Source organism: Ilyonectria robusta (assembly GCF_021365365.1).
Source record: "Ilyonectria robusta strain PMI_751 chromosome Unknown BGZ61scaffold_16, whole genome shotgun sequence".
In the NCBI taxonomy this organism is placed as follows: domain Eukaryota; kingdom Fungi; phylum Ascomycota; class Sordariomycetes; order Hypocreales; family Nectriaceae; genus Ilyonectria; species Ilyonectria robusta.
The window spans coordinates 859388-882247 of record NW_025764450.1 but is presented as its reverse complement, the minus strand read 5'-3'; the positions used below and the strand labels follow the sequence as shown (position 1 = coordinate 882247).

Below are 22860 nucleotides of genomic sequence, written 5' to 3'. Positions count from 1 at the left end.
GGAGCTGTGCGGTAGTTTAGATACAAACCTTGAGCTGTTTATGAATCTCGACATGAAGTAAAGTACAAGTACTCATTTCGAGAGTGAAGGGGCCAGCCGCTCGGTATATAAGCTGAAGGAGACAATGGGGCTCTGAATGACGGTGCAAGGATGAACCCTGCCAACAGCAGTATGGGGTACGCTTCCACGCGTATAATTGGTCGGTTCGCTCTTGCTTCTTAATCCAGCTAGTGCTGACGCCGGTGGAGGCTGAGACCTAGACAAAATGGGTTAGTAAATAGCTGGAACACTTCGGCTCTCGCGTCTTCTCAACAAGACGCGGCGACATGAGGCGAAGGCGACTACGACTCCCATTCCCACTCCGCTTCCTCATGATCCCGGGGATGAGTCAAGCTGCATCATTTGATTCGTCTGCTGGGATTTCTTGCTTGCTCCGGCTCTTCGTCTCGTCCGTGGGTTCCTCCAAAGTGTCCCACCTCCAGCCCAACCATGGCCACAAGCCTTGTCACCCGCAAACGGAATGTCCAAGGTAAACCGAAGGTGAAAACCGGTTGTGCAACCTGCAGGTCAGTTATAGCGCATGATCCCCATCCCCGGTCTGCACCTCAAGAGAGTGAATTCAGACAGGAGGTCATCTACAGTCATTGTACTCAATCAGCAATAGAATCAGAAAAGTCAAATGCGACGAGAACAAGCCGTTTTGCCAAAAATGTGTCAACGCCGGTCGTACATGCGACGGCTACGAGTCTCCATTTAGATTTTTTGCCAGCCAACCCGTTAAGAACGCTCATGCTGGCGGCATCAAGCCAAACGCTGTCGCTGGTTTACAATCCATCCGGCCCATCTCAACTAAGATCGCCCCTCAGGACATCGACCTTCTCAATCGTTATTTCTCAACCAAAACCCTGTTCGACGTAAAACTGGGTTGTGGCGACGAAGCCAGACAAGTCCTTCAAGCCAGCTTGACTGATCCGCCTATACGGCATGCAGTCTCATCTCTCAGAGCTCTTCGGCAAGATCTCGAGACGTCCGGAGACGTTCCAGCGTCTGTCGCGCAGCAGACCCCGAACTACAATTACGGCCTCCAGCAATACAGTATGGCTTTGAGGGGTCTTGCGTCCAAGCTGTCGTCTCCGAGCTCAGACGGGTTGAAGTCAGCATTACTTTGCTGTCAGGTCTTGATCAGTATTGAGCAAGTGCGCGGTAATTTTGCTGCAATGGCCTTGCATATCATTCGAGGACTCACCATCACGCACGAGTACCGGGCAAGGCCATATTTTCTTGCCGCGCATAGATTGATGCCAGCTCACCATAGCCAACTGGCCTTCTTCGACATCTTCGTCATCAAGATGTTTGCCGCACCATGCAAGTTCGCAGAACCCTCAGCAGCAGCCGATGTAAGCGGGACGACGTTGTCTGCATGTGTGATTTCGCCGTATCAACAACCTGTCGAGTCCCGCGATCTTCGCAACATTGCGCCCAACATGAGGACAAAGCTTGTAAGGATCGCTGAATCGACGCTTGAATTCCTCGCCAAGGTGTCGCAAGTCGAATCGGTAGGAAACGCTCTTCGACTAGTATGCGAGAAAGCAGCTCTGTTGGACTCCTTGGAATCGTGGCTCAGTCATCTTGAACTCGTTCAGATGGAAACCAGACCTCCGGGTCCTGAGCCTATTTCAGTGTCTTTCATGCGCTGCTTCCATCTGATACTGAAAATTGTACTCTTGGGGGCACTGTACTCCTCGCCAGACTTAGATACCAAGCTGCAGACTGAGAACGAAAGGTTGCAGGGCGTAGCCAACAATTTGGATGAAAGAGTCAGGGCTTCTAAAACGTGCAGTCGGGAAACAACACCCGGAGCAGCAACCCGGGAATGTCCATAGCAGCAGCAGTAGCTCAAGCGCTGGTTATGATGGTGTTAGTGGAAGGGAATCCAAAAATGAGAAGGGGAGGTAGATTTGGCGATATCCTTCCTTGCGTACTAGCTGCGAATATACGGCTTGCACCTCACACTTTCTCACTTTGCTCGCGACCCAACCAACCTCGAACACCGAGCCGGACCAGCCGGTGGCACTGTCTAGTGCGCCACTAGGTAGAAAGAGAGAAATGATGTGTCGGTCAGCTTCCCTGTATAAGATTGCATGCCGCTTCTAATTGCAGTATACGGAGCGAACGAACCAATCAGCAGCTGGCTCTGTCTCTGTCTCTGAACCCACCCACCGCGGTGGTCAACTTCATAAATGAATCCGCAACCCCATCGCCCTTTCGTAACGAAGCCTCTGCATCTCTCCATAATATCAAGCAGACGAGTACTCAACGGCTCCTCTCATCGTCAAAAGCCATGCATTTCCTCCTACTCGGCGCCACTGGACGGACCGGCAAGCACGTTGTGTCTGAATTACTCTCTCAAGGTCATACAGCCATAGCACTCGTCCGTACCTCTAGTAGCCTCACCACTCGTCCTGGCCTCACCGTCGTCACTGGGTCACCGCTATCGGAAGACGACATCCGTGGCGCTCTCGCCGCAGCGCCAGGTCTATCACCTTCTGCAGCCATCATCACATTGAACACGGTCCGCAAGTCCGACAGCCCTTTCGCAGCTCAGCTCTCACCTCCTCGCTTCCTGGCCGACTCGTGCGCCACCGTTTGCAAAGTTCTGGAGCAGGCTGGCATTCATCGCGTTGTTGTCATGTCCACGGCAGGAGTCGGGGATTCATGGGCTAAACTACCGTGGCTGAGCAAGGCATTCATGGGCTGGACCAACATCAAGTACGCGCTCCAGGATCATAGCCTCGTAGATGAGGAGATTCGCCTGACCAAGATGGATTGGACTCTTGTAAGGGCTGTGAGGCTCGAATTCGACGATCTGAAGAAGCCGAACGACACAAAGACGGACGTGGAAACGCTAGGCAGCTCGGGGGATAGAATGGGTGTATCCGACAGTGTGACTGTTACTAGTGTGGCTAAGTTCCTAGTCAAGGTTGCCGTCAATGGACTCTTTATTAAAGAGGCAGTAGTTGTGAGGAATTGATTTGGAAACCAGTCACCTAGAGCTTGTTTCATTGTCATTAATTCTATAGTCAAGGACGCGCAGTACATCTCAAACACGGTCGGTATCAGCGCTAACCTCTGTAATTCATTGACCACCAGCATTATAGTCACTCGTCCTCGGTCATCCACGCTGTTACGTATAGGTTTCTGTTCGTCATAGAAAACGCCGTCCAGTGCTTCAAGATAGCCTTGGAAGAGGATTTTGAGCACAAATCGGTACCTTGGATTCAGAAAAGCGGGATTTCGACAGGATGAATCCAGCCTTCCGCCTCGTAATAAGCACGACTCCATTTTCAGCATTCATCCCAAGATATAGTTTGCTAGGTTCATGGTAGGCCATCACTACGTCTTCATCCGGGTTGCAGAGCCATCCGGACCCATGGCAGTCGCAACGGCCGGCTTGACGATGATAAACCCTTATTGGCTGTAAGCAAGTCATTCATGAATACTGGCTATATAGCATTATTTCTGCTGTTTGTATAATGAGGAGTATATGCAGTATCAGGAAGTGATGATGAACAAGACAAAACGAAGTAAATTAAAACGGGGTAAATAGATTCTCCAGGAACCCGGAGACAATACAGCTCCTGCCTTAGTCTGTGAGGTCGGCAGACTGGGAACCTTTTGCCTCAAGTGCCTTCGTGTGATTCTCCATGCACAGTTCCGACAAGAGCGCGTACGCCTTGTGCATCTCCAAATATCCATCCACGCATCCGCCCCGCACAGCCTGGTGGAGGAAGGTCAAGGATAACTCTGCTCTCTGACCTATTTAGTTGCTGATGCGTCAGTAGAGGTAAATATAACCAAAATCTGGTTCAACTTACCGCTGGTGGTCGTGGTTAGGTAGTCGGAGACGCGGGAGCTGGCTAGGAGTTTAAGTGTCTTCTCATCGAGCAGGTCCCACCAGATACTAGCGCCGACGAGATATGCGCACTCGGCATCTGTTGCCCGGAGTAGCGGTTTGATGATGTCCGCGGGTATTTTCTCCTAACGTGGCGTTAGTAGTGGTGGTGATAGTGCAGTGCTAATGACCTCCTCGCTCACCTTGCCATTTGGCTGTCTGTTGTCTTTTAACTTATTCTTCTTCTTGCGCCTGGCTTTTCTCTCCTGCTTCTCTCTGGCGGAATGAGCTTTCCTTTCCTGATTCACGCGCGACGCGACCTGTCTCCTTGCGGCTTCAGATGATCCCTCCCCTAGCATATCTGGATCGGGTTGCTGCGTTAGGGCAAGCAGCTCGTCGCGGTTTCGTTTCAGGCGCAAAAGGGTGTCAGAGAGCACGCTTGCTACCCTCGTAGGCGTCGGGCGCTCCTCAGGATTGGTGTTCCAGCACGCTCTCAGCTCACTGACGAGTTCAGACGGCAGGGCTGGCCCTGCCGGGAATTCACCCGGTTCTATGTTTTTTTTGAGGCGATCACGAATTTTCTGAGTGTCATCCTGGTTATCGAAATCGACGGGATATTTTATCCCATGAGGGAAGCGTTCGCAGATGACCTGCCAGACTAGGATCCCAAGGCTGTATTCTCGCTTCGTCAGTAAAGTAAAAGATGACAGGAAAGGGTAGAGGGCCGCTTGGGAATCCTAACCACCATCTATCCGTGTATAGCGTATGCTCCGTCTCCTTGGTGTCATACTCGGGGGCCTCATATCTACAGTCAAATCTCAAGCCGGTTGATAGCTCGTAAAGCTAAAAAGGTCACCCTGAGTCTTTTGTTTCTGAATTTTCGGAGGTACTTACGCTACGCATGTGCTCGAGACCGGTTAAAATGGGTATAAAGGTCTGGTTCGCGCGCTTCATGAATATGGATTCGTCGCTCGCGGCCTTGACGAGTATGTAGGAGCGGTGGTGCCAGGCGAACGTCCTGGCGAGGTGCCAGGCGATCTCGATCCTCGACGGCAGGTCGAGCGGCAACTTCTCCTCGGCACACAACTTGTTGAGGGTTTTGTGCGACGAGCAGTCTTGCATGACGACGTAGACCTGGCCCTCGACCTCGGTGAGCCCCCGTAGTTGCTGCACGTAGCTGCGCTCTTGGAGCCGCTGGTACAGGTCAAGCGCTTCCAGGCTGTATTGGCTGTCCTTGAGCCGGCGGAAGACGACATGGCCGTGGCCCTCAATGATGCCGTACCCTGTCGAGCGCGCATCATCGAATGTTATGACGGTCGGATCTGCGATGGTGATGGGCGAGACTGGGCGTACCCTGCCATCCGTCCCGAGCCGGCCCAGGGGATTGAAGTCTGTTCGTGCTAACAGCCCGACCGTGAGAGCCTCACTTACCCGTCTAGTCCGGGCGAGAATGATGTCGTATCTCCTCTGCCACCAAACTTCCACTGCGTCGTCGAGCATGCCGCTGTTAGCCATGCGGTCCGTGTAGTCTTTGATGTCCGCCATGCAGGACTGGGCCTCGTTGGCGATACCGACCGAGTTGTTCACAGCCCCTGGCATGATGTGGAGCAGTCTATTGAGCTTTTCGGCCTCGACCTGGAGCTTCGCGCAGCGGTCTCGAGCCCGGTTGCCGCGGAAATCTCTAATCATCTTGCCAATCTCCTTCACGAGGCGACCCGTCTCGAAGGCGACCGCAGTGATGCCGACACCCAACCCCACCTGCTGCATGTCTGGCCACAGTCACAGTTTACCTTTGAAGCTCCTGGAGTTAGATAGAGGATCCTCTCAGCTATGACGCTGAAATGGATTCGTTTGTTTAGCTTGGCGGAAGCAAGGCCGGTGAAGAGGAACAGTTCCGCTGCGATTTACTCTACCCTGTGTTGCTTCCTTGATGATATGCTGCCGCCCACTCCGCATGTGGTTGACCAAGATAAACCAGTCTCAGAGCCTCACTCGGCGACCAGTAAAAACGGCTAACGTGGCAAGAGATGCACCGTGACCTGGCACAAACCATGGAGGGTTGTCAGCTGGACCCTTTGCCAGAAAGACTCCGCCAATGGAACGGAAGACACAACCACCCTTCTCTCCCCATTTTGCCAATCTTGGTAAGAGGGCTGGACTGATTACGAAGCCATGAGGCTCTGCGCTTTCAACTTTCAACCCACATTCCCGACGGTTACATCCACGTCTCCCGCCTTTGTTATATAGCCCATACAGGCGATCCCAATGATTTATGTTCGATTTCTAAGTCAATGAAAACCTGACGAGTTGAGTACCTGATTCAAAACCTGTCATCTGGACCCGAACCCGGCCTGTAATAATGAAAGTATCGATCAAAGTATCTCTAGATCGCTGGGAGAAAACACTGTTAACCGACTTCCAAAAGACTTTTCTGGAAGATGGCGGGCAGCCGAAGCCCAGTTCAGCAGCCGATGATGAGCTATCCAAGATTTTCGACAATTGGTGCTGGGTCAACAAGTTGCGTGAAGATTTAGGGGAGAGGCTCAAAAGTAATCCCAGGAGGCTTCGCCTGGACTCCGAAGCCGTGTGGGTACTTGTGTGTCGGTGGATGTCTCGCTGGGAAACCGGCCAAGCGTGCCACTCTCGCCTGTCTCAATTGCATCGGGACAACCCAAACCTCGAGGCGCAATTAACACACGCAAAATTCGATCCTTGCATCGCCGAGAGCGCGATCATCCGACCGGCCAAGGACCAGAAATTCTGGATTATTGCCTCTCGCGCCATGCACTGCCTTCGACCCGCCTGGCGCGGCTTGTCGGACGGAGAGTCATTGCCAGACAGGTGCCGACGGTACACTATCCACAACGGCTCAGCTGCAGATCCTCGAGAGTTGTTGCTTACAACCATGGGACTCAACATAGTCCTTGGCGGCAGCAACGACCCTTGGGTCGCCGCTCCGGAGGCGGAGCTCACCACATCGGCTCCGAACCCTCACGATGAGTTGAACGTTGGTGCTGAGCCCGTCTCCGATATTAAGACGCTGGCTGAGAGACCTGGAACTATGGCTCACGATGGCCATGGCCGTATCGGAGGGGGCAGCAACGATACCGCCGAGGCCTCCTCTTCCTACTCTGCGTTCTTCGAGACAGTGCAGCCCATGGTGATTCCTCACCATCAACATCAACCTATGTCCCACAGCCGCTCCGATACCAAGATGGCCAGGGCCACACTGAAGTCCAAACTCGTCATCGGCAATGATGCCTCAACTCCCGATATGGCTCTCGAGAGACTCCTGAGGGTGCTGTCCTCGAACCCCTTACCCCCCTACGACGAGCTCGGATCGCCGACAGAAGGTGCCGTGCATGAGGCAGCGCCAGGTTCTGACGACACCAGCAAAATCTCGGCACGCACCTACCGAGTTTTTCAGATATGGAGCCTGACGAGAATGGCAGCTATGGAATGTAGGCGACAAATACGCCATGCTACTGCGGCAGACCACGAGGAGTTATATTTGTCGTTCACAGTAAGTCTCTCCCCATCGACACGCTACTCATGATATGTGGTTGGCTGCATTGAACGTTGAACACTCAAAATTAACTTGAAAAACTGTAGTTTCCCACTACTTGGGAGGACCCTGGCATGTGGCTCGAGTTTATCCCCTTCCGTGAGATGGCCTACTCTGGCATCGTCGCTCCCGGCTCTGAGCTCCTGTGGAACACCGACAGACAGCTCCTCCTGGACCACCACCTCTTTACTGAGGAAGAGGTCTTCAAATACTGCGTTGAGAATAGCTTTGAGTTTCCCGGGTATAAAAAGGAGGACTCGGTCGTCTTCATTGCATCCGAGCTTTCTGGGATATACGGCCAGCTCGAATTAGAGTCTCTTTGGGTACGAAACACCCGCTGCTCTCTCCATTACCGTATATGATTTTAGTCGTTCCCCTTGCCTCTCATACGCGCGCTGATCACTAAGACAATGCAGAACGACTGTGCCGTGACGGCTGACCCGGATAACGGGACATGGTATCTCCTCGAGACGATTCCCGGAAGGAAGTTCCGAAATCTTGCGTCAGAGTTCGGAATCAATGCAGCCCGGGCACATTTCAGACGGATAGTTGACCAGAAACGCCACGGACAAACTCTCCAGCTAGCAGATATTCTCCAAGGTACGTACAACTCTGCGAACGCAGAGTGGCTGGAAAGGTATTGCGGCCTCGTGGACGCCATCAACTTCGCCGATATAAGCTTGGAAGCGACAACCCCACTGGGCGGTCGGAATCTCGACGTATATCGCGCCACGTGGACCTGTCCTGGCAAAATCGACATATCGATGTCGCCCAAGAAGTTCGAGGTGGTCCTGAAGAGGATATGGCCACCAAAGCAAAAGACATTGGAATCAAGATCTGAGCAGGCGCTATTTCGAGAGGTATATAACTCAGGCTTTTTTATTTATTTGGAGATTCATTCCGCTGACGCCCCGGCTAGTTAGAACTCTCACTTCTAGTTTCGCTCAAGGGGACATCCTGCCTGAGCGTTCTCCACGGCCTCACTAGAGTGCCTTCGGATCACCCCTTGTCTAAGCATTCTGCTGATGGGCAAGATAGCGTCTATCTTGTGATCGAATACGCTAAACACGGTCTGGAGCAGTACTTGTATGATACCCTGGAGAAAAGCGAGCGGCCCTGGGACATCATAACCACCCGCCTTGAGGACCTTGCCGCCAGCATTGAAACGATTCATGATATGGATATTGTCCACCGGTGAGTTTGTTTTAGGAGTTCTCCTTCCAATTTGCCCCGGAAATCCACAACTATGCACCCCAACCCCCCTATCCTCATTTTAGCTTATGACTGGACTAACGACCTATGGCACTCGCCCACGGGCAGCGACATCCACATGGAAAACGTTATGATAAGAGAAGAGACGTATTTTCAAAGCCCCACCGTGTTATCGAGCGATCAATTGGTGATCATCGATCTCGGTGACAGTCGAACGCTTGAGACGTTGTCCCAATCGAGTAACATGTACGGCAACGCTAACTTTCGCGCCCCCGAAGTTAAGTCGAAGTCGGGCCGCTACATGAGCAAAGAATCCGACATGTACGCCATCGGCCGCGTCATGGCCGAGGTGCTGGAAATGGGGTGCGACCTGATCGCAAAGGATTCGCTCGTGCCGGCACCTCTTGTGCATGCCGCAAAGGCCTGCCTGCGAAAGGATGCAAAGAAGAGAGATACGGCAGGAGAACTGGTCAAGAGACTTGACATGATTGGCTCGGCGGCGTTCAAGCTACTGGGATCTGGTCATGGGGTGATCCATTTTGCGGAGGCGGAATTGGTGACAATTGATGGATGGGGCGATGAGGACGAGGACGAAGATGATGACAGCGATGACAGCGATGACGGCGACGACAGTGATAACAGCGATGAAGGCGATGATACTGATGACGAAAACAACTAGCTGTACATACCCGGCCTCGTACCATAGAACCCTCGATACCATCGGTGATCGACGGTGTGGTTAATCTTTGGTTGAACGCTGGTGCTGTGATTGTGCTGACTGATGCACTGGAGTTTCATGACAGCAGGGCTAGTCTGACGAGCTAGCTACTGGTTAAAGGAACTGCCCCTTCCAAGTGACTAAAAGGGCATGCTTTTTCTCTTCTTGAATTTTTTGGACTTTAGAGACGAAACCTGTCTTATGTTGTGTGCCTAGGCAAGCTGTCGCCGCAGCTCATATCATTTCATTGACACTCATTTTGCCCTGTTCCATTCCAAGGCGTATGATCAAGTGCTTCCAACCTTCATTCAATCCAATTCCCCAGCTGGTCTCAGCTCAAGGCCCTCCTGTCAGCTCGCACTGCAGGGTATCCAAGACCCTCTCTGTCTCCGGCCCTGACCGCACGAAGTGCATCTCCCCCCAAGAAAATACTTCATTTAATTATATTACTGATGCAACTCAGCACTTAGCGTTTTTAGGATGTTGCATCTGGGATACTACCGTCTCGGTCAAGATATCGGCCACAACCCAATAATATGTAGTCGGCGCTTCATGTAACAAAGCTGCATGGGTCCTGAGCCTCTGGCAGCGGCATCTCCCAGCGGCTTGAGATTTCAGATCCCTCTCCCGGACCCTGCACCATTCAAGTTGCATCATGGAACGAGGTAGACGAAAAGAGGCACCGTGAATGTAGCTTCGTCTAAAAGATCGGCGAAACACACTAGCTGCGGGTTGAATCCTCCAGACGTCGCGGTGAAACATGGGACTTTTGATTTGCCAATTAATACCGTAAGCGCATGTCGCAAAGGAAATTGATCCCTTTAATGCTTTTAATCCTGCTGATGTGAGCTTCGGGTCCACAAGCCCAAACATCAGCCGTCTCCGTATAAACACTTTAACAAGGAAATTGCGATTTCTGGGCCCGTGCCATGAACATCATTACGGAGTGGTATGCTATGGAAGTGGCTGAGCGGTTCTTAGCTCATCCCACGCCATTTTGGTACCTAAGTTAGTATAATGATCGACGTCCTCGCGAGACGGGGTTAACAAGATGGAATTGACATCTGCGCACCAAGGTAGCATCTAGAACGCATTGGTGTGGAGGAAAATATCGGCAGGTTATGGTCGCAATGGTCTGATAATCTACACATTGCCCACTTGTCGATGACCTACAATGCTTTCACAAAATTATCTAGTATAGAGAACACTGCTTTGGGGGCCTTGGAGATCATGGCACCAAGTTGGTGCTCGCTTTGTATCGCTACTCACCTTGCAAAGGCTGCTCCCTCCCGGATTCCCCGAGTCTACTTGCTCTAGCCAGGGCAATTAGATCGGCAATCAGGTTTTCAATGCCGCCAACTCTGCGATCCATTTACTAGCCTGAAAAGAGAAAATCATACCCTGTGTATTTGTTTTGTTTCCCTTTTATTTCGGGCCGTTTCGACCCCTGGAAAGTCAGCACTGTCACCTTCCAAATTTTACGGCGTTGTGGGATTCAGTCAGCCGCATGGATGAAAAGCCAACACATTATAACTGATGGTTAAAATATATAAATCACCACTGTAAGCACTCGAACTTGTAAACCCAGAAACCAAAGTCACAACCGATCGACAGAAAGATGCCTTCTCTTAACCGTTACCTCGCGGCCGCTTCCGCCCTGGCCATTAACCTCACTATGGCTGAGACCAACCCTGACGCCCAAGGCGCTTGTGATACCACACAAGGTGGCAATGGCGCATGTGGGCCTAATGGCTCTGAAGCGTGGCTCAACACAGGCCTCGATGCCGATGGTTGGAATCCGCCCTTTCTCGACATCAACAGTCTCACACACATCTCGCTCGACGATTATTACAACGGCGTTGGTCAAGGTTGTCGGCAGTACGATGAGTTCTTCCAGAGCTCTGGCGAGAAATATGGCATCGATCCTGCCATTCTCGCCTTTATCGCTATGCAAGAGTCCTCCTGCAATGCAGACGCTGGTGGTCCTACGCCTGGTCTAATGCAATGTGACCCTAGCAATTGCCAGAACGGTCAAAGTTCCTGCCAGTACCCTATCCAGGATAATGTCGACTGCGGAGCAAACGTTTTGAAGAATGCTCTCGACAATGCCAACGGAAATGCCATTCGGGCACTCGGTTCTTACAACGGCTGGTTCACAGCTCAGGATTTCACCGGACTGAATGACGGCCAGGGCATCACGGTCGACTATCCTTGCTCCAGTGAGGGACGGCAACACGGTTCACCGCAGAACTTGGACTACCTCCACGAGGTACTTAATGGCTGGTTTCAGGGCTATGACATCTACGGCAACGACGCCAATCTTGGCGGCCACTATGAATGCGAGGGGAGCTGCAATGGTGGAAATGTGTGCTAGAGCCCTTCCGAAAACGCATGCCCCGCTAGCAAGAGCATGATTTTTGCGGATATTGAATTATAGCAATTTGACTCGACTCGATCTTATGGTGGTATTTCTGGACACGGAACTAAGCAGACAAGGGGTGCAGATGCGCGGTAATGTGATGACCGAGTTGGGTGGTTGTGACATTCACGGATACATAGGAGGCCCCCTCTGTCTTCCGTCACGGAGCGGAGCTCAAATAAAGATGATCCATCCTCCACAGAATAAATTCGAGGATTTTCTTCACAGATATGATGAATGTGTCAAGCGGCTCACAAAACCTAACATTGCACGCACCTGTTCCCATCAAGAGAACACCAGGGCTCCTCTTCTCCTAGCCAGCCCTGAGGTATGAAGCTGGAAAAGATTCAAGAGTACTTTCTTCGGTCTCAGTCACATTGTAAATTCCAAGAATGAACCTGTCCCCCCCATCCTCTCATTGGCGCCCTCCATTCCTTAACATCCCGCTTCCATCTAATCTTCTCCGCTTATCAACCTCGAACTAAGCTTTAACCTCATCCGTTAGCCAGGCAAACCCAACCGAGAGCAGTTTCGGCGATAAGACGATATGCACTATGGCGTCATAAAATATCTCCTTCGGCGTTATCAGCGAGCAAAAGTGGCTCTTTATCGACCGTTTATCCCCGAAACCCCACCATCTTTTTTCTTTTAGGCCTAGCTTTTTCGATATCCGTCAGCAGAGGGTCGCAACGCGGACCAAGGTTGACTAATTATGCAGTCTTACAGCGCAGTGATGGCTTTTTCGCTGGCGTACGGGCGTCACGAAGCTTCTTCAGCAGGGTTCAGTCCCGGCGAGAGTCGCAATGAGTAACTGGAGTGGCGTGCGGAGTGGCGTTGTCTGGAAGACTATAAAGCCGCCCAAGTGCTTCCGCCGTTGTCAGTCTTTCTAACATCTTGCTTTCCACTCACAGTCTTATCCATCGAAGAACCAATTCACACTCAACACATACCAACATGACTTCCGGTACTCTTCTCATCACTGGCGCGAGTGGCTATTTAGGTGGCCATCTTGTCGGGACAGCTCTAGATAAGGGCTACAACGTTCGAGCGACTGCCCGAAGCGAGTCATCCGCAAAGAAAATCATCGATCAATTTCCCCAGTACAAGGCGCAGCTTTCGACCGCCATTGTGCCCGACATGACCGACGCCAAATCCTACGAGCACCACTTGGAAGGCGTCGTGGGCATCCTTCACTCGGCCTCACCATTCGTCCTGAAGCCCGAAGACAATGTCAAGGATTTGCTGGAACCCGCCATTCACGGATCCGTCGCCATTCTCGAGGCTGCCAAACAATGGGGTCCTTCTGTTCGTCGCGTCGTCATCACCTCAAGCCATGCCTCTGTATGCGACCTGGGAAAGGGGAAGCGCCCGGGCTATGTTTATGACGAGAAGGATTGGAATCCGGTCACATTTGAGGAAGCCGCCGTCGCCGATGGAGTGGTGGCATACTGCGCATCCAAGGCTCTGGCTGAAAAGGCCGCATGGGATTGGGTCGCCAAGAATGAGCCCAAGTTTGACTTGGTCACCATTACTCCTCCTTGGATATTCGGCCCCTATGTGACCGAGCTGACCAACACAAAGGGCCTCAGCGAATCGCTTCAGCTTCTTTACGGCATCATAGGAGCAACCGAGGTCCCTCCGTTTGATTTCGGCGGGTTCGCTGATGCGCGCGAAGTGGCAGCGGCCCATGTTCTTGGCTTCGAGGTTCCAGAAGCCGGCGGACAAAGGTTCTGGGTTGGTCAGAACTTCAACTACCAGAGTGCTGTGGATGCAGCTAGGGAGCAGATTCCCGAGCTGAGGTCCAGGATGCCTGTCGGTCAAACAGGAGTTGTTGAGGATACCTACACGGTAGATGGAAGTAAAGCGACCCGAGTGCTGGGCCTGAAGTATAGGACATTGGCAGAGACTGTGAAGGACACGTACGAGCAACTCCTTCGTGCCGAGGCAGCTGAGGCGAAGTGAACGTTGGGGTTTTGTTGTCGGGAATGAATTTAGCTGCTGAGCCTGTCCGGGTCTACAATTAAGTATGAAAATATGGGAACTTTTCAGATCTCAGTCCTTGTGCAAAAATAAGTTTCTTGAACTAGAACAAATATGATGGAGTATCATGCACCGTTACAGATCGTTCTCGTCGACTCGTCAATGCCACTTAGTACGAATCTGTACTGCCAAGATAATACTCTGAATAAGCAAGCGTTCTCCTATCTAATGTAATCCGATGAAACAAGATCATCTGAGGGGCTTTATATCCAGGGACTGTCTTTCTTGTGGCGCAAACGTGCATGTTATAGTGTAAGGCAAGGCCGGCGGTCTCTAATCCAAAGATGCACTTCATTTCGCACGGTTTCACCAACAAGTCATCAAGTGAAGCGGGAAAGCAATCCGGGCGCAACTTATACAAGTTGACTTCCAGATTCGGGTAAATAACATTGAACCTGAAACATCTTTATCATCCGGTCTAAAGGTTCCGTATGGGACTAATAAAGCACAAGTGTCTAGCCATTAAGCTCCGAACCTCAGCACGCCTTCGATTCTAATTCCTCATCACTCCGCACTTGCTTCGCCTGTGATTGTTCCCCATTCCCCGTTACCGGAACCTCGGTGTTGACACTAGAGAGCTCGGGATTGAAGGTAGTGGATCCAACGCTCGCCGAGTAATGACCTGGACCACTGCTGCCATCGGGAACGTGGAAGCGGCGGTCTATCCGGAATAGTATGTATGTGTAAACAACGACAAGCTCTATTGCGTAGGTGAAAACATAGAAGCAGGCCTTGCGATGGTACCAAGCTGGGTTTGTTGAGAGGCGTGGCCCCATTAGAGCGATACCAGCCCGGAATCCAGCGCCTATAGACAGCAACACCGCTGCAAAGACGATCAATCGCACCTTCGTGCGCATTCGCCCTTGACCAAACTTTTCAATGTCACCTTTGCGCGGAAGTAAAACGCAGAGGGCGGTGATAGGTAAGGGTAGAAATGCAACCACGGCGAAGTATGTGGCACCAGTCCGTTGAACATCGCGCACCTTGGAGAGCTTGGCAAGATCGCGGGTGAAGAAACTGTACACGAGTGCGACAATGACCATGGTGATGTCAGCAGTGATACTGGCGTAGAGTACCTTGAAACCTATCGTCATTGGTTTGCTCCATCCAATATGCGGGTGGTAGGCGCGAAAGAGGCGTTGAGTAAGAAAGAGATTGATGACAAAGAGCATCACGACTCCGGCGTTGAGAAATACCTGGTAGGCAATGATGATTTTGACGTTGTACAGGCGTGAGGCCCAGGAAATGCGCAGTATATTGGCAATGACGCGAGCCATGCAAAAGATAAACAGCAAAAACGACGTGAAGAAGTGGTGTGATCGGAACGCGTTGCGCAAGTAAATGGTGACATTGAAGATAGCGGCGACGATGAAGAAGAACAGAATGATGGCACCAATAGGGTCATCAACTTTGACAGTGGGATGCTCGCCAAGAATAGCAAACAGGGGAAAATATGGAGGTCCCTTGTTGGTTAGCTTTTGCATTTGTGCAGCACGAGCGAAATGTACATACTGATGTAAGTAGGGTGGAGGGAATTGAAGTGCTGTTCGCCCCTTGGGTTGATTGGGACGACATGGCGATGTCAGGCTATTGCGTGACTCTATACACTTTGGGTTGCAGTCGTTGATCGTTGGCTTAAGTATGATCTGATCTCGTTGTTGACATGACTTCGACGACTTGGCGGTACCCGGTACCGGGTTTCGGGATATCAGCCGTTGATTCACACTGGCTGGACTGCGGCAAAAGAAATCTTGGCGGAGGCTGCCAGCACTGCGAGAGAGGCTATTATAGCTGTTCGTTTTGTCACGCCATGAGTCTGTTGGGACTTTTGCCCTCCTCGTAACGAACGGCAACGGATCAGGCCATCTGGCGCAACTGACGATAGCGTGTACGGCATGTCGGCATCGCCCAACGCCCCAACATCGCGGACGCGGAGGCCGGAGTTTGACATCGGTGCGATCTGGCGGTGATTTTACCGACAATTTCTGGCGTCTTGTGCTGTAAAGACACAACTAATCTACGTGGTGGACGCGTCTTCACGATGCCAGCTGACGCTATATGAGAGCATCACCGACCAAAACAAGACCTCGACGCGACTCCCAAATTTATATTTCTCAGGCTCCCACATATTGTAGATGACCATCACTCGGTAAAAACCTGTTCCGGACTTTGAGATCTTCTCACGCCGTATCTTGTGACGCGGCTGATGATGGAAGCCCTGCACACGGAGATAATTATTTCTCCGGCGATCCGTTCACGGAAGAACAATTCGCCCGAACCACTCACTCATATCTACCACTAAGCGCCGACGGAGTGTCACTTTCTTTCCAGTAGAATTCTTTTCTTGCTCTCCGGTTATTCGGAAATTAACTGCAGGACTTATTTCATTGCCTATGGGTTACAATATTTTGATGCCTCGGAAGGCGTTTGCACCTTCTTTACTAATACAAAATATATCTCCAACTCGGAACACAGGCATGGAGAGTCTTGGAGCATGAAAGTAATCGTCCACCGCAGATGTTGATCTGTCATTTGCCCCAGGTTGGATTCATAGGCTGGTTAACCTCATATTTTTCCCAAGAAGAAATGGTCCTGGACACGACACTGTCAGGGCCCCACGAGCCCAGATTGCGAATAAGAGGTTAAAGAACTCTGAAATCATTCATCATTACCTGCGCTATTCTAAACCGCGATTAAACGAGCAGTCCTTTGCCGTTGCCTCTCCTATACTAACTTGGCACTTTTTGTATTATAATTAACAGTTGAAGCCTTTTGAGTGAGGGTTTTCCAGACACTCATTAGCGCACAATTAGTGAGGTAAATTCCAGCGACAAGCCCTATTCCCCCCAAGCTGAACCAAGCCCATGGTCGTTCTCCCAGCCACATGAGAAGTTGAGCGTCTTCCTGATGCCAAGTACAACTTTCGAGATCGGTGATGTACGGTGCTAATTGGGTCTGATTGACAACCTGCACTGTTGGCGGGGACAGCAAGGGTTGCTTCATCAAGTAGTCCATTACCATCATGGTCAGGAAGAACGGTCCAGAAGATATCATGATGGCGCCGTAGGGCAGCAGTCGAGCCCATAATCGTGTTTTATTGTAATAGGTTGGTAATTTGGCAATGGCCGCTGCAAAAGCCGGGTGCCCCGCTGATGATATCATAAAATCGTTGGTTACGCCAGTAGGCAGAGTCGATTTGAGGATAGCCTGGTGTTCCGCTGCAGATTCGACTTGGTGTAGAGGAAAGGTCTCGTTGCACAGGGTATCCATGTCGAGATATATTCCACCGTAATGGTGGAGGACAAAATAGCGAATGGAGTCGGCACGCTGGATCGGGAAATCGTAGTTATCCCAGGTTTCCAAGAACCAGGGGTATGCGACATATATAAACTCGCGAGCAAACTGATCAGTCCAGAGCTAAAACAATTAGCGATCAGAGGCAAGCTGTGGCAGGGAAGAATCTCCGACGTGAGCATACCTTGTATTCGAAGTCGGAATAGGCTTCCTTGCAACTCTGTTGCGAATCAACCCACTTCTCTGGAATAGTCTCATTGGCGCAGGTTTGGTGTAGGATTCGTGGTATCTTGGGTTTGTCTTGGTGATTCGAGTCTTTTGGGTTATCGGTGCCAGATAGGGCGAGTCGCGCCCCAAAGAGCTCTTCGTTCCTTCGCAGCAGGGTAATGAGGGGATCGAGGGTATGGAGCAGCAGCGCGACGAGCACCAAGTCGGTCAAGAGCAGCCAGAGCGCAATCCTTCTCAGCCTCGGGAACTGTCGGTAGGGAACTTCGCATCCGAGGCGTTCTTCATCGCGTGGCGTGTCGAAGTCGGCGGGTTCAGCGGGCGACTGGCCGAGAGGTTTCCAGCCAAACGTCATCGTGTAAATAGAGTCAATACTCGGATCTGAGTGCCAAGAATCAGATCTGAGTGCCAAGACACACTAATATGCGTGCCAGGTCACTACCTTGCATGCCAGGGAGAGGGATGTGCCAGTGAAAGCTGGCTGAATTCCACTTTATAGATTGAATAAGGCTCGGGTTTGGGCATCTCGCCGTTAGCCCCGACCTGTATGGAAGCGCTACCCGAGCTGCGCCTCAAAGCCTCGCTTCTCGTGTCTCCACAGACGACGCAGAATGGAACTTGTACAGTACACGAGGAGCGCCATGGCACGCCAGGATTCTACCCAAGGCAGCCGCGCAACTGTATTTGGCTCTGTACTCCAGCTTGTGTGCTCAGACCCATGCCAAGGGCTTCATCACTCGGGCAAGGAGCTGACCCTCAGAAGCAAGAGAAAGGACGTCACCATCAACCCTCAATCCCAAGTATTAGCTCTCCATCCATTTCTCCAGTGTAGTTTAAAACGTGGTGCGTTTCCAGAGACGCTAATGGTTCGAAATCTCCTGGGGCATCCCCGCCCAAGGTGGTGCAATGTACCGATACGAGATCTAACTCGGACTTGGCCTCGGACCTCCGACCATCAAGCATAATGGAATTACTGACTGACTGAGAAGCACGTAAACATTCCAAGTAGCTAACTGGATCAAGCATAAGAACGCGCGTCCCTTACACTAGTAAGCTGCACGCTAAGTGGCAGGACTCTAACTGTAGCCGGCAGAAAGCTTGATTCCAGCTAAACTTGCATAAAGCCTCCACCAGAAAGCCCCCGTGCCTTGAGTCAGGGCCGGGAGCTCTCGCTATTAGCAACGAGATATGTATTTACTTGCAAGCATTAAAGGCCGCATGTACTGAATACTTGTACTCCTGACTATTCTACATCACTATCATTAGTACCTGCACAAGCGGATCAAGTAATGGATTAAGCTTTCCAACCCTCGTGGGCTTTCTTGGATGCGAAAAATACCAACTAGCGAGGGCAGCTGATCTTCTCGCAGTAGTGTTCAGTGTCAGTCGACGCGTCCATCGGTGGCTGCATGCTGCATCATCGTTCTAGGCTGCTGTGGAACGCATCTGCCCGCTGAAATAATATCACGTTACCGCAGAATCGGGTGACCAGTGATGCGACCGGTAATGGAAACGTCAAGATTGTTCACATTGACAGCTACAGTGTGGCAATAAGTATTCACCGAAGATATCTCCAAAAAAAAAAGTTTCTGATCAGGGATACATAAATATTATCTCAGATAATCGGCATTGTAAATGATGCTGAATTCATGAGAGGTAGTTTCACTCTACGCACTCCATTTCACATATTATGTTCTCATCTTGGAAATAACTCATTTCAGCATGGACTGCTGCCTGTATTCACATTCTCATGGAAATAGAGCGGGAATCCATTTCGTTCTCGGATTAAGACAGCGTTGGGCCGAATTATCTCGGCGGAATAGCACTAGGCCATGCACCTAACTCACATGGTCAAACCTGACTGTTTTCTGCATGCCAGCACTGCTACTGTGGCGCGAGATGTACCACCGACACGCGTCGATACGTAATTTCGGGGCTATGCGAACATACATGAATCATTGAAAGCTTCAAAACGAGAGGCACCGAGGTTGGTGGTGAGAGGGCAGTGAGCTGAGCGATCCACAGACTGGACGGCATTATTGGTTGGCTGCCATGTAGCAACGGAGTCCATATCCCGCCAAGTCCAGCTCGTCTCAGGAGTGTACAGAAGAGGGGGAGGTACCAGGGAGGCTCATACGGCGAAGCCATGCCATGGAGCTCGAGTGCACTTGAAGAGAAAGTGGGAAGAAGCGCGTGACCAGAGCAGAGGCGACCGTGAACGAGATCTGGGACTATATTTAGTAGCTTGCGTTCAATTATAACTTGGTAATACGAAACTTCTGATAGATAGATATCCTGACCTGAGTCAGAGGGGGTGTGAGCTGACACAATCAACAGATCCAGGATCCCCACTGGATTGAGTGGTCATCCCTTGGATTGAATGTGCCATACGCTACCCAACAGCTTGCGTTCATCACCCACACTTGACAGCGCGGGGGGCGAGTCATTTTAGAAATTGATCTTAGACCTTTCAAGACCGGCTGGAAACAGTCCCAGATTACTACTTGATTATCTATTCAGACGAATCAAAGGGCCGAACGGAAGCTGCTGCGGTCCGGACCTAGATCCAGTGGGTCCCGGAAGATCAAGATATTGAAGGAAACGAACAAACAGACCAGCTAACTAAAGCAGGAGCTAGATTTCCGAAATAAAAGCAGACACAGCCGACTTTGCATGGGGATGGCTCAAAAGGGAAAAAGGTTGAGGAATGACCGAATTATGCCTTGTTGGTCTCGCACAAGTGGAGGAGCGTTGGGAGATGAGGGGATGAGTTTCTAGGATAAGAGGATGGCCCAGGAAATCAATAATGGGAGGCCCCTCAACGCAAATATGGAGGTTATCTTGATTAAAAGAGCCCAAAGGCCTTTCAAATAAAGCTTGGGATACTTCAAAGTCGAGAAAGGAGGAATTGGGGGTTACCATCAACGATGGATCGTCTCCTGCAATGTCCTAGCCTCAGAGTTAGCACATTCACACCTGACTTGTCCGAGGACTATTATATCTATAAATATTTTTGCCAAGTGCCGTATTTGAAAAATGAACTTATTGTCGACTCATCGAGAATCTCGTTGGAGTTACAAGTGCGTGCTGGCCTACCCTATACACTCAATGATAATTGAGTTTTAGATGCGGGGGATCGGCATCGTCATGCCTCAAAACAAGCTGTCTCACTATCCCAGAAGCAGTGATACCAAAACGCCACAGGTATTCTCACCAAGGTCTTTGCACTATGAGCATTCATGACGTCAGACTACAAGCTTCCCCGCTGCTCCTCGTCCGGTGCGTGTCTCTGTCCAAGATCTGAATCTTGTTAATCTCAACCTCTTGTGCTAAAGATTGGACCATCAACTGTACTCCATCCCGACATTATCGACAGTAAATCAATACCATCAACAGTAAATACGTACCATCACCATGTCGGCCCCGTCAGCAATTCCCACCGCCACCTCGGTCCTCGAAAGTGCCGTCATCAAGGCTCCCCTCTCCCACGTCTGGCACCACATCAAGCTCCAGGACTTTGCCAACTTCTGGTCCGCCCTGGAAAAGTCGGAATGGGTCAAGGGCGCCAGCCCCGACACCGACATTGTCAAGTGGACCTTCAAGGATGGAAGCGTGGTGGATGTGAAGCAGGAGGAACACAGTGCAAGGCTTCCTTTCCGTTATTGTCCACAACGGACTGTACCAAGCTGACAGCTGATTTATTTCTAGACCATCAATCACTATATTACCTATAGTATCATCTCTTCGCAGCCCGAACTCACCTATACTAGTGCTATGAGCACTATTCGCTGCCATTCAGTCACGTCAGGGGAGTTCGAGGGCAGCACCTATATCGAGTGGAGCGGACACTTTTCCAGTGACGCCGACGCTGGTAAGATACCACTGGGACAATCCATCAGCATCACTAAGCTAACATTTTGTCACAGGCGTCATTCAAGATGCGAAATTCAAGCGTATTGAGGCTCTTGCCGACTTGGGCCGTGTCTCAGCCAAGAAATAAATTGTTGGCCTATATAGTGCAAAAGTTGAACATCAAATTGAATCAAGATGATTTCTGTTGCGTTTTTCACATTTGAAGCAGAGTGATGATTCCCTTCTCTGGTCAATCTATCTGACCAATCTATGAAAAGCACTACTTCCCATATCTGGCACAAGGCAGGCTTTCGAGATAGGTATACTACTTGGTAATAGGGAGTCACCGGTCACCTTCTTGAGATGGGGCGAATGGTGTGACGATGAGAATAGTAGGACTTCATCGGAACTCATCCGCATGCATACTGTATATACGTGCAAGGCACGAATATCAAGACTCGTGCAATTGAATGGGGGAGTGTAGTCTTAAGCTATGGTTCACCAACTCCCAAAGTTGAGCCTCTTCTCGCCTCTCTGCGCACGCCAGTAGTTGGTAGATACGAGAAGCTCCGGGCACCCTGCCAAAAGCCAACCCCACTTCTTCAAGAAAGCGACGCTGGCTTCCCAACCTCGAACATCCCATGGGTCGCCCCAGATGATAAGGGAAGGCTTCTCGTCAGCCATCTTCTCGTCTTCCACGCGCAGAAGGTCTTTGCAGAGATCATCCTCGTCCAGGTCCTCAGCCAGTATTCCACGAAGCACATTGTCCCGTAGACGAGGGATGGGGAAGGTGTCGATCCACGGATGATGCGGTATCGTCATTTGTACTGCTGTCGGGCGGAGGCTGTCCGGTAATTTGGCCAGCGGGTCGATGGAGTCGGGGAGGCGAGGGCCGTAGAAGTTGAATGGCGAGATAAACTCATCATGACAAAGCCCTTCCACTGGAAGCCCTAGAGCCATGGCGTTGCTTGCCATCGCATTTAAAACGTTTATCCTGATCAGCACCTGCAGGAATGCGGGCCTGGGAGCACTCAGGGTGTAGTCCTCGTACGCCATCCGCATATGATGGCGAAGGCTGGCTAGCCTTTGGGGGCAAGCCATAAGGAGAGGGCCCGCTTGCTCTATATGCCAGTCGTTTGCTGTTACACTGCTGTTGCCCTGCTCAGTAGCGTGTAGCAGCCTCTCACCAACCATGTGCGTTTCTATAGCACCTGCAGGAAAGCTGACACCACACGGTTGGGCTTGTGATCCCCCAGCTGGATCATTCTGCTGAAGCTTTCGCCTCCTCCCTGTAGCCAATGAAGAAGGCAGCACGTCAGTGATGAACACCTAGTGTCTAAATTTTGCAGGGAAGACTAACGAATGGCTCTTTGATTCAGGCGATTTTGCCTCTTTTTCCTCTCGGCTGTATCCGTTACCCCAGTCCAGTTGTCACCAGGGTCCCGCATCTCTGCGAGCTGCGTCCAATCGCTGACGACGATTTCCTGGGCCTTTCCTTGTTCATCTGGCGCATCCATGACGGCATCGGATTCAAATGAGCCCTGAAAGATTATAGTAAACAGCTGCGGCTCTTGATGTGCACGACATGCAACTGGATGACGCCCTCCACGAGCGATGGTGGGGGCAGCTCGTCTTTATTATGG

General features: G+C 51.1%; 10 protein-coding genes across 10 annotated transcripts; 6 read left to right on the top strand and 4 right to left on the bottom strand.

Moving 5' to 3' along the window:
• The first annotated feature begins 302 nt into the window (after positions 1-302).
• BGZ61DRAFT_456236 (uncharacterized protein) lies at positions 303-2103 on the top strand. Its single transcript, XM_046246482.1, has 2 exons — positions 303-566; positions 665-2103. The coding sequence occupies exons 1-2, from the start codon at positions 490-492 to the stop codon at positions 1881-1883; spliced, it is 1296 nt and encodes a 431-aa protein (XP_046101652.1). The 5' UTR covers positions 303-489; the 3' UTR covers positions 1884-2103.
• A 238-nt stretch (positions 2104-2341) lies between these two features.
• BGZ61DRAFT_358278 (uncharacterized protein) lies at positions 2342-3031 on the top strand (the record flags this gene model as incomplete). The annotated part of the gene is made up of 1 exon (XM_046240949.1): positions 2342-3031. One exon carries the CDS (start codon positions 2342-2344, stop codon positions 3029-3031), a length of 690 nt encoding a protein of 229 aa, XP_046101651.1.
• Positions 3032-3643: 612 nt separating this feature from the next.
• Positions 3644-5659, bottom strand: BGZ61DRAFT_535147 (kinase-like domain-containing protein; the record flags this gene model as incomplete). Its single annotated transcript, XM_046254236.1, has 5 exons — positions 3644-3816; positions 3876-4038; positions 4096-4564; positions 4635-4735; positions 4787-5659. The coding sequence occupies 5 exons, from the start codon at positions 5657-5659 to the stop codon at positions 3644-3646; spliced, it is 1779 nt and encodes a 592-aa protein (XP_046101650.1).
• A 592-nt stretch (positions 5660-6251) lies between these two features.
• On the top strand, positions 6252-9348 carry BGZ61DRAFT_480754 (uncharacterized protein; the record flags this gene model as incomplete). The annotated part of the gene is made up of 5 exons (XM_046249233.1): positions 6252-7415; positions 7505-7780; positions 7874-8317; positions 8377-8543; positions 8667-9348. 5 exons carry the CDS (start codon positions 6252-6254, stop codon positions 9346-9348), a joined length of 2733 nt encoding a protein of 910 aa, XP_046101649.1.
• A 1657-nt stretch (positions 9349-11005) lies between these two features.
• BGZ61DRAFT_357670 (glycoside hydrolase family 23 protein) lies at positions 11006-11761 on the top strand (the record flags this gene model as incomplete). The annotated part of the gene is made up of 1 exon (XM_046240898.1): positions 11006-11761. One exon carries the CDS (start codon positions 11006-11008, stop codon positions 11759-11761), a length of 756 nt encoding a protein of 251 aa, XP_046101648.1.
• Positions 11762-12465: 704 nt separating this feature from the next.
• Positions 12466-13904, top strand: BGZ61DRAFT_456234 (uncharacterized protein). Its single transcript, XM_046246481.1, has one exon. It carries the CDS (start codon positions 12761-12763, stop codon positions 13766-13768), a length of 1008 nt encoding a protein of 335 aa, XP_046101647.1. The 5' UTR covers positions 12466-12760; the 3' UTR covers positions 13769-13904.
• A 268-nt stretch (positions 13905-14172) lies between these two features.
• Positions 14173-15581, bottom strand: BGZ61DRAFT_425046 (uncharacterized protein). The gene is made up of 2 exons (XM_046243632.1): positions 15359-15581; positions 14173-15309 (listed from the first exon to the last, which is right to left on the bottom strand). Exons 1-2 carry the CDS (start codon positions 15419-15421, stop codon positions 14323-14325), a joined length of 1050 nt encoding a protein of 349 aa, XP_046101646.1. The 5' UTR covers positions 15422-15581; the 3' UTR covers positions 14173-14322.
• A 989-nt stretch (positions 15582-16570) lies between these two features.
• BGZ61DRAFT_358145 (nucleotide-diphospho-sugar transferase) lies at positions 16571-17720 on the bottom strand (the record flags this gene model as incomplete). The annotated part of the gene is made up of 2 exons (XM_046240939.1): positions 16571-17263; positions 17325-17720. The coding sequence occupies 2 exons, from the start codon at positions 17718-17720 to the stop codon at positions 16571-16573; spliced, it is 1089 nt and encodes a 362-aa protein (XP_046101645.1).
• A 2889-nt stretch (positions 17721-20609) lies between these two features.
• On the top strand, positions 20610-21487 carry BGZ61DRAFT_456231 (uncharacterized protein). The gene is made up of 3 exons (XM_046246480.1): positions 20610-21007; positions 21074-21236; positions 21292-21487. Exons 1-3 carry the CDS (start codon positions 20780-20782, stop codon positions 21363-21365), a joined length of 465 nt encoding a protein of 154 aa, XP_046101644.1. The 5' UTR covers positions 20610-20779; the 3' UTR covers positions 21366-21487.
• A 32-nt stretch (positions 21488-21519) lies between these two features.
• On the bottom strand, positions 21520-22811 carry BGZ61DRAFT_395192 (uncharacterized protein). Its single transcript, XM_046242918.1, has 2 exons — positions 22578-22811; positions 21520-22506 (listed from the first exon to the last, which is right to left on the bottom strand). The coding sequence occupies exons 1-2, from the start codon at positions 22732-22734 to the stop codon at positions 21716-21718; spliced, it is 948 nt and encodes a 315-aa protein (XP_046101643.1). The 5' UTR covers positions 22735-22811; the 3' UTR covers positions 21520-21715.
• Positions 22812-22860: the final 49 nt, after the last annotated feature.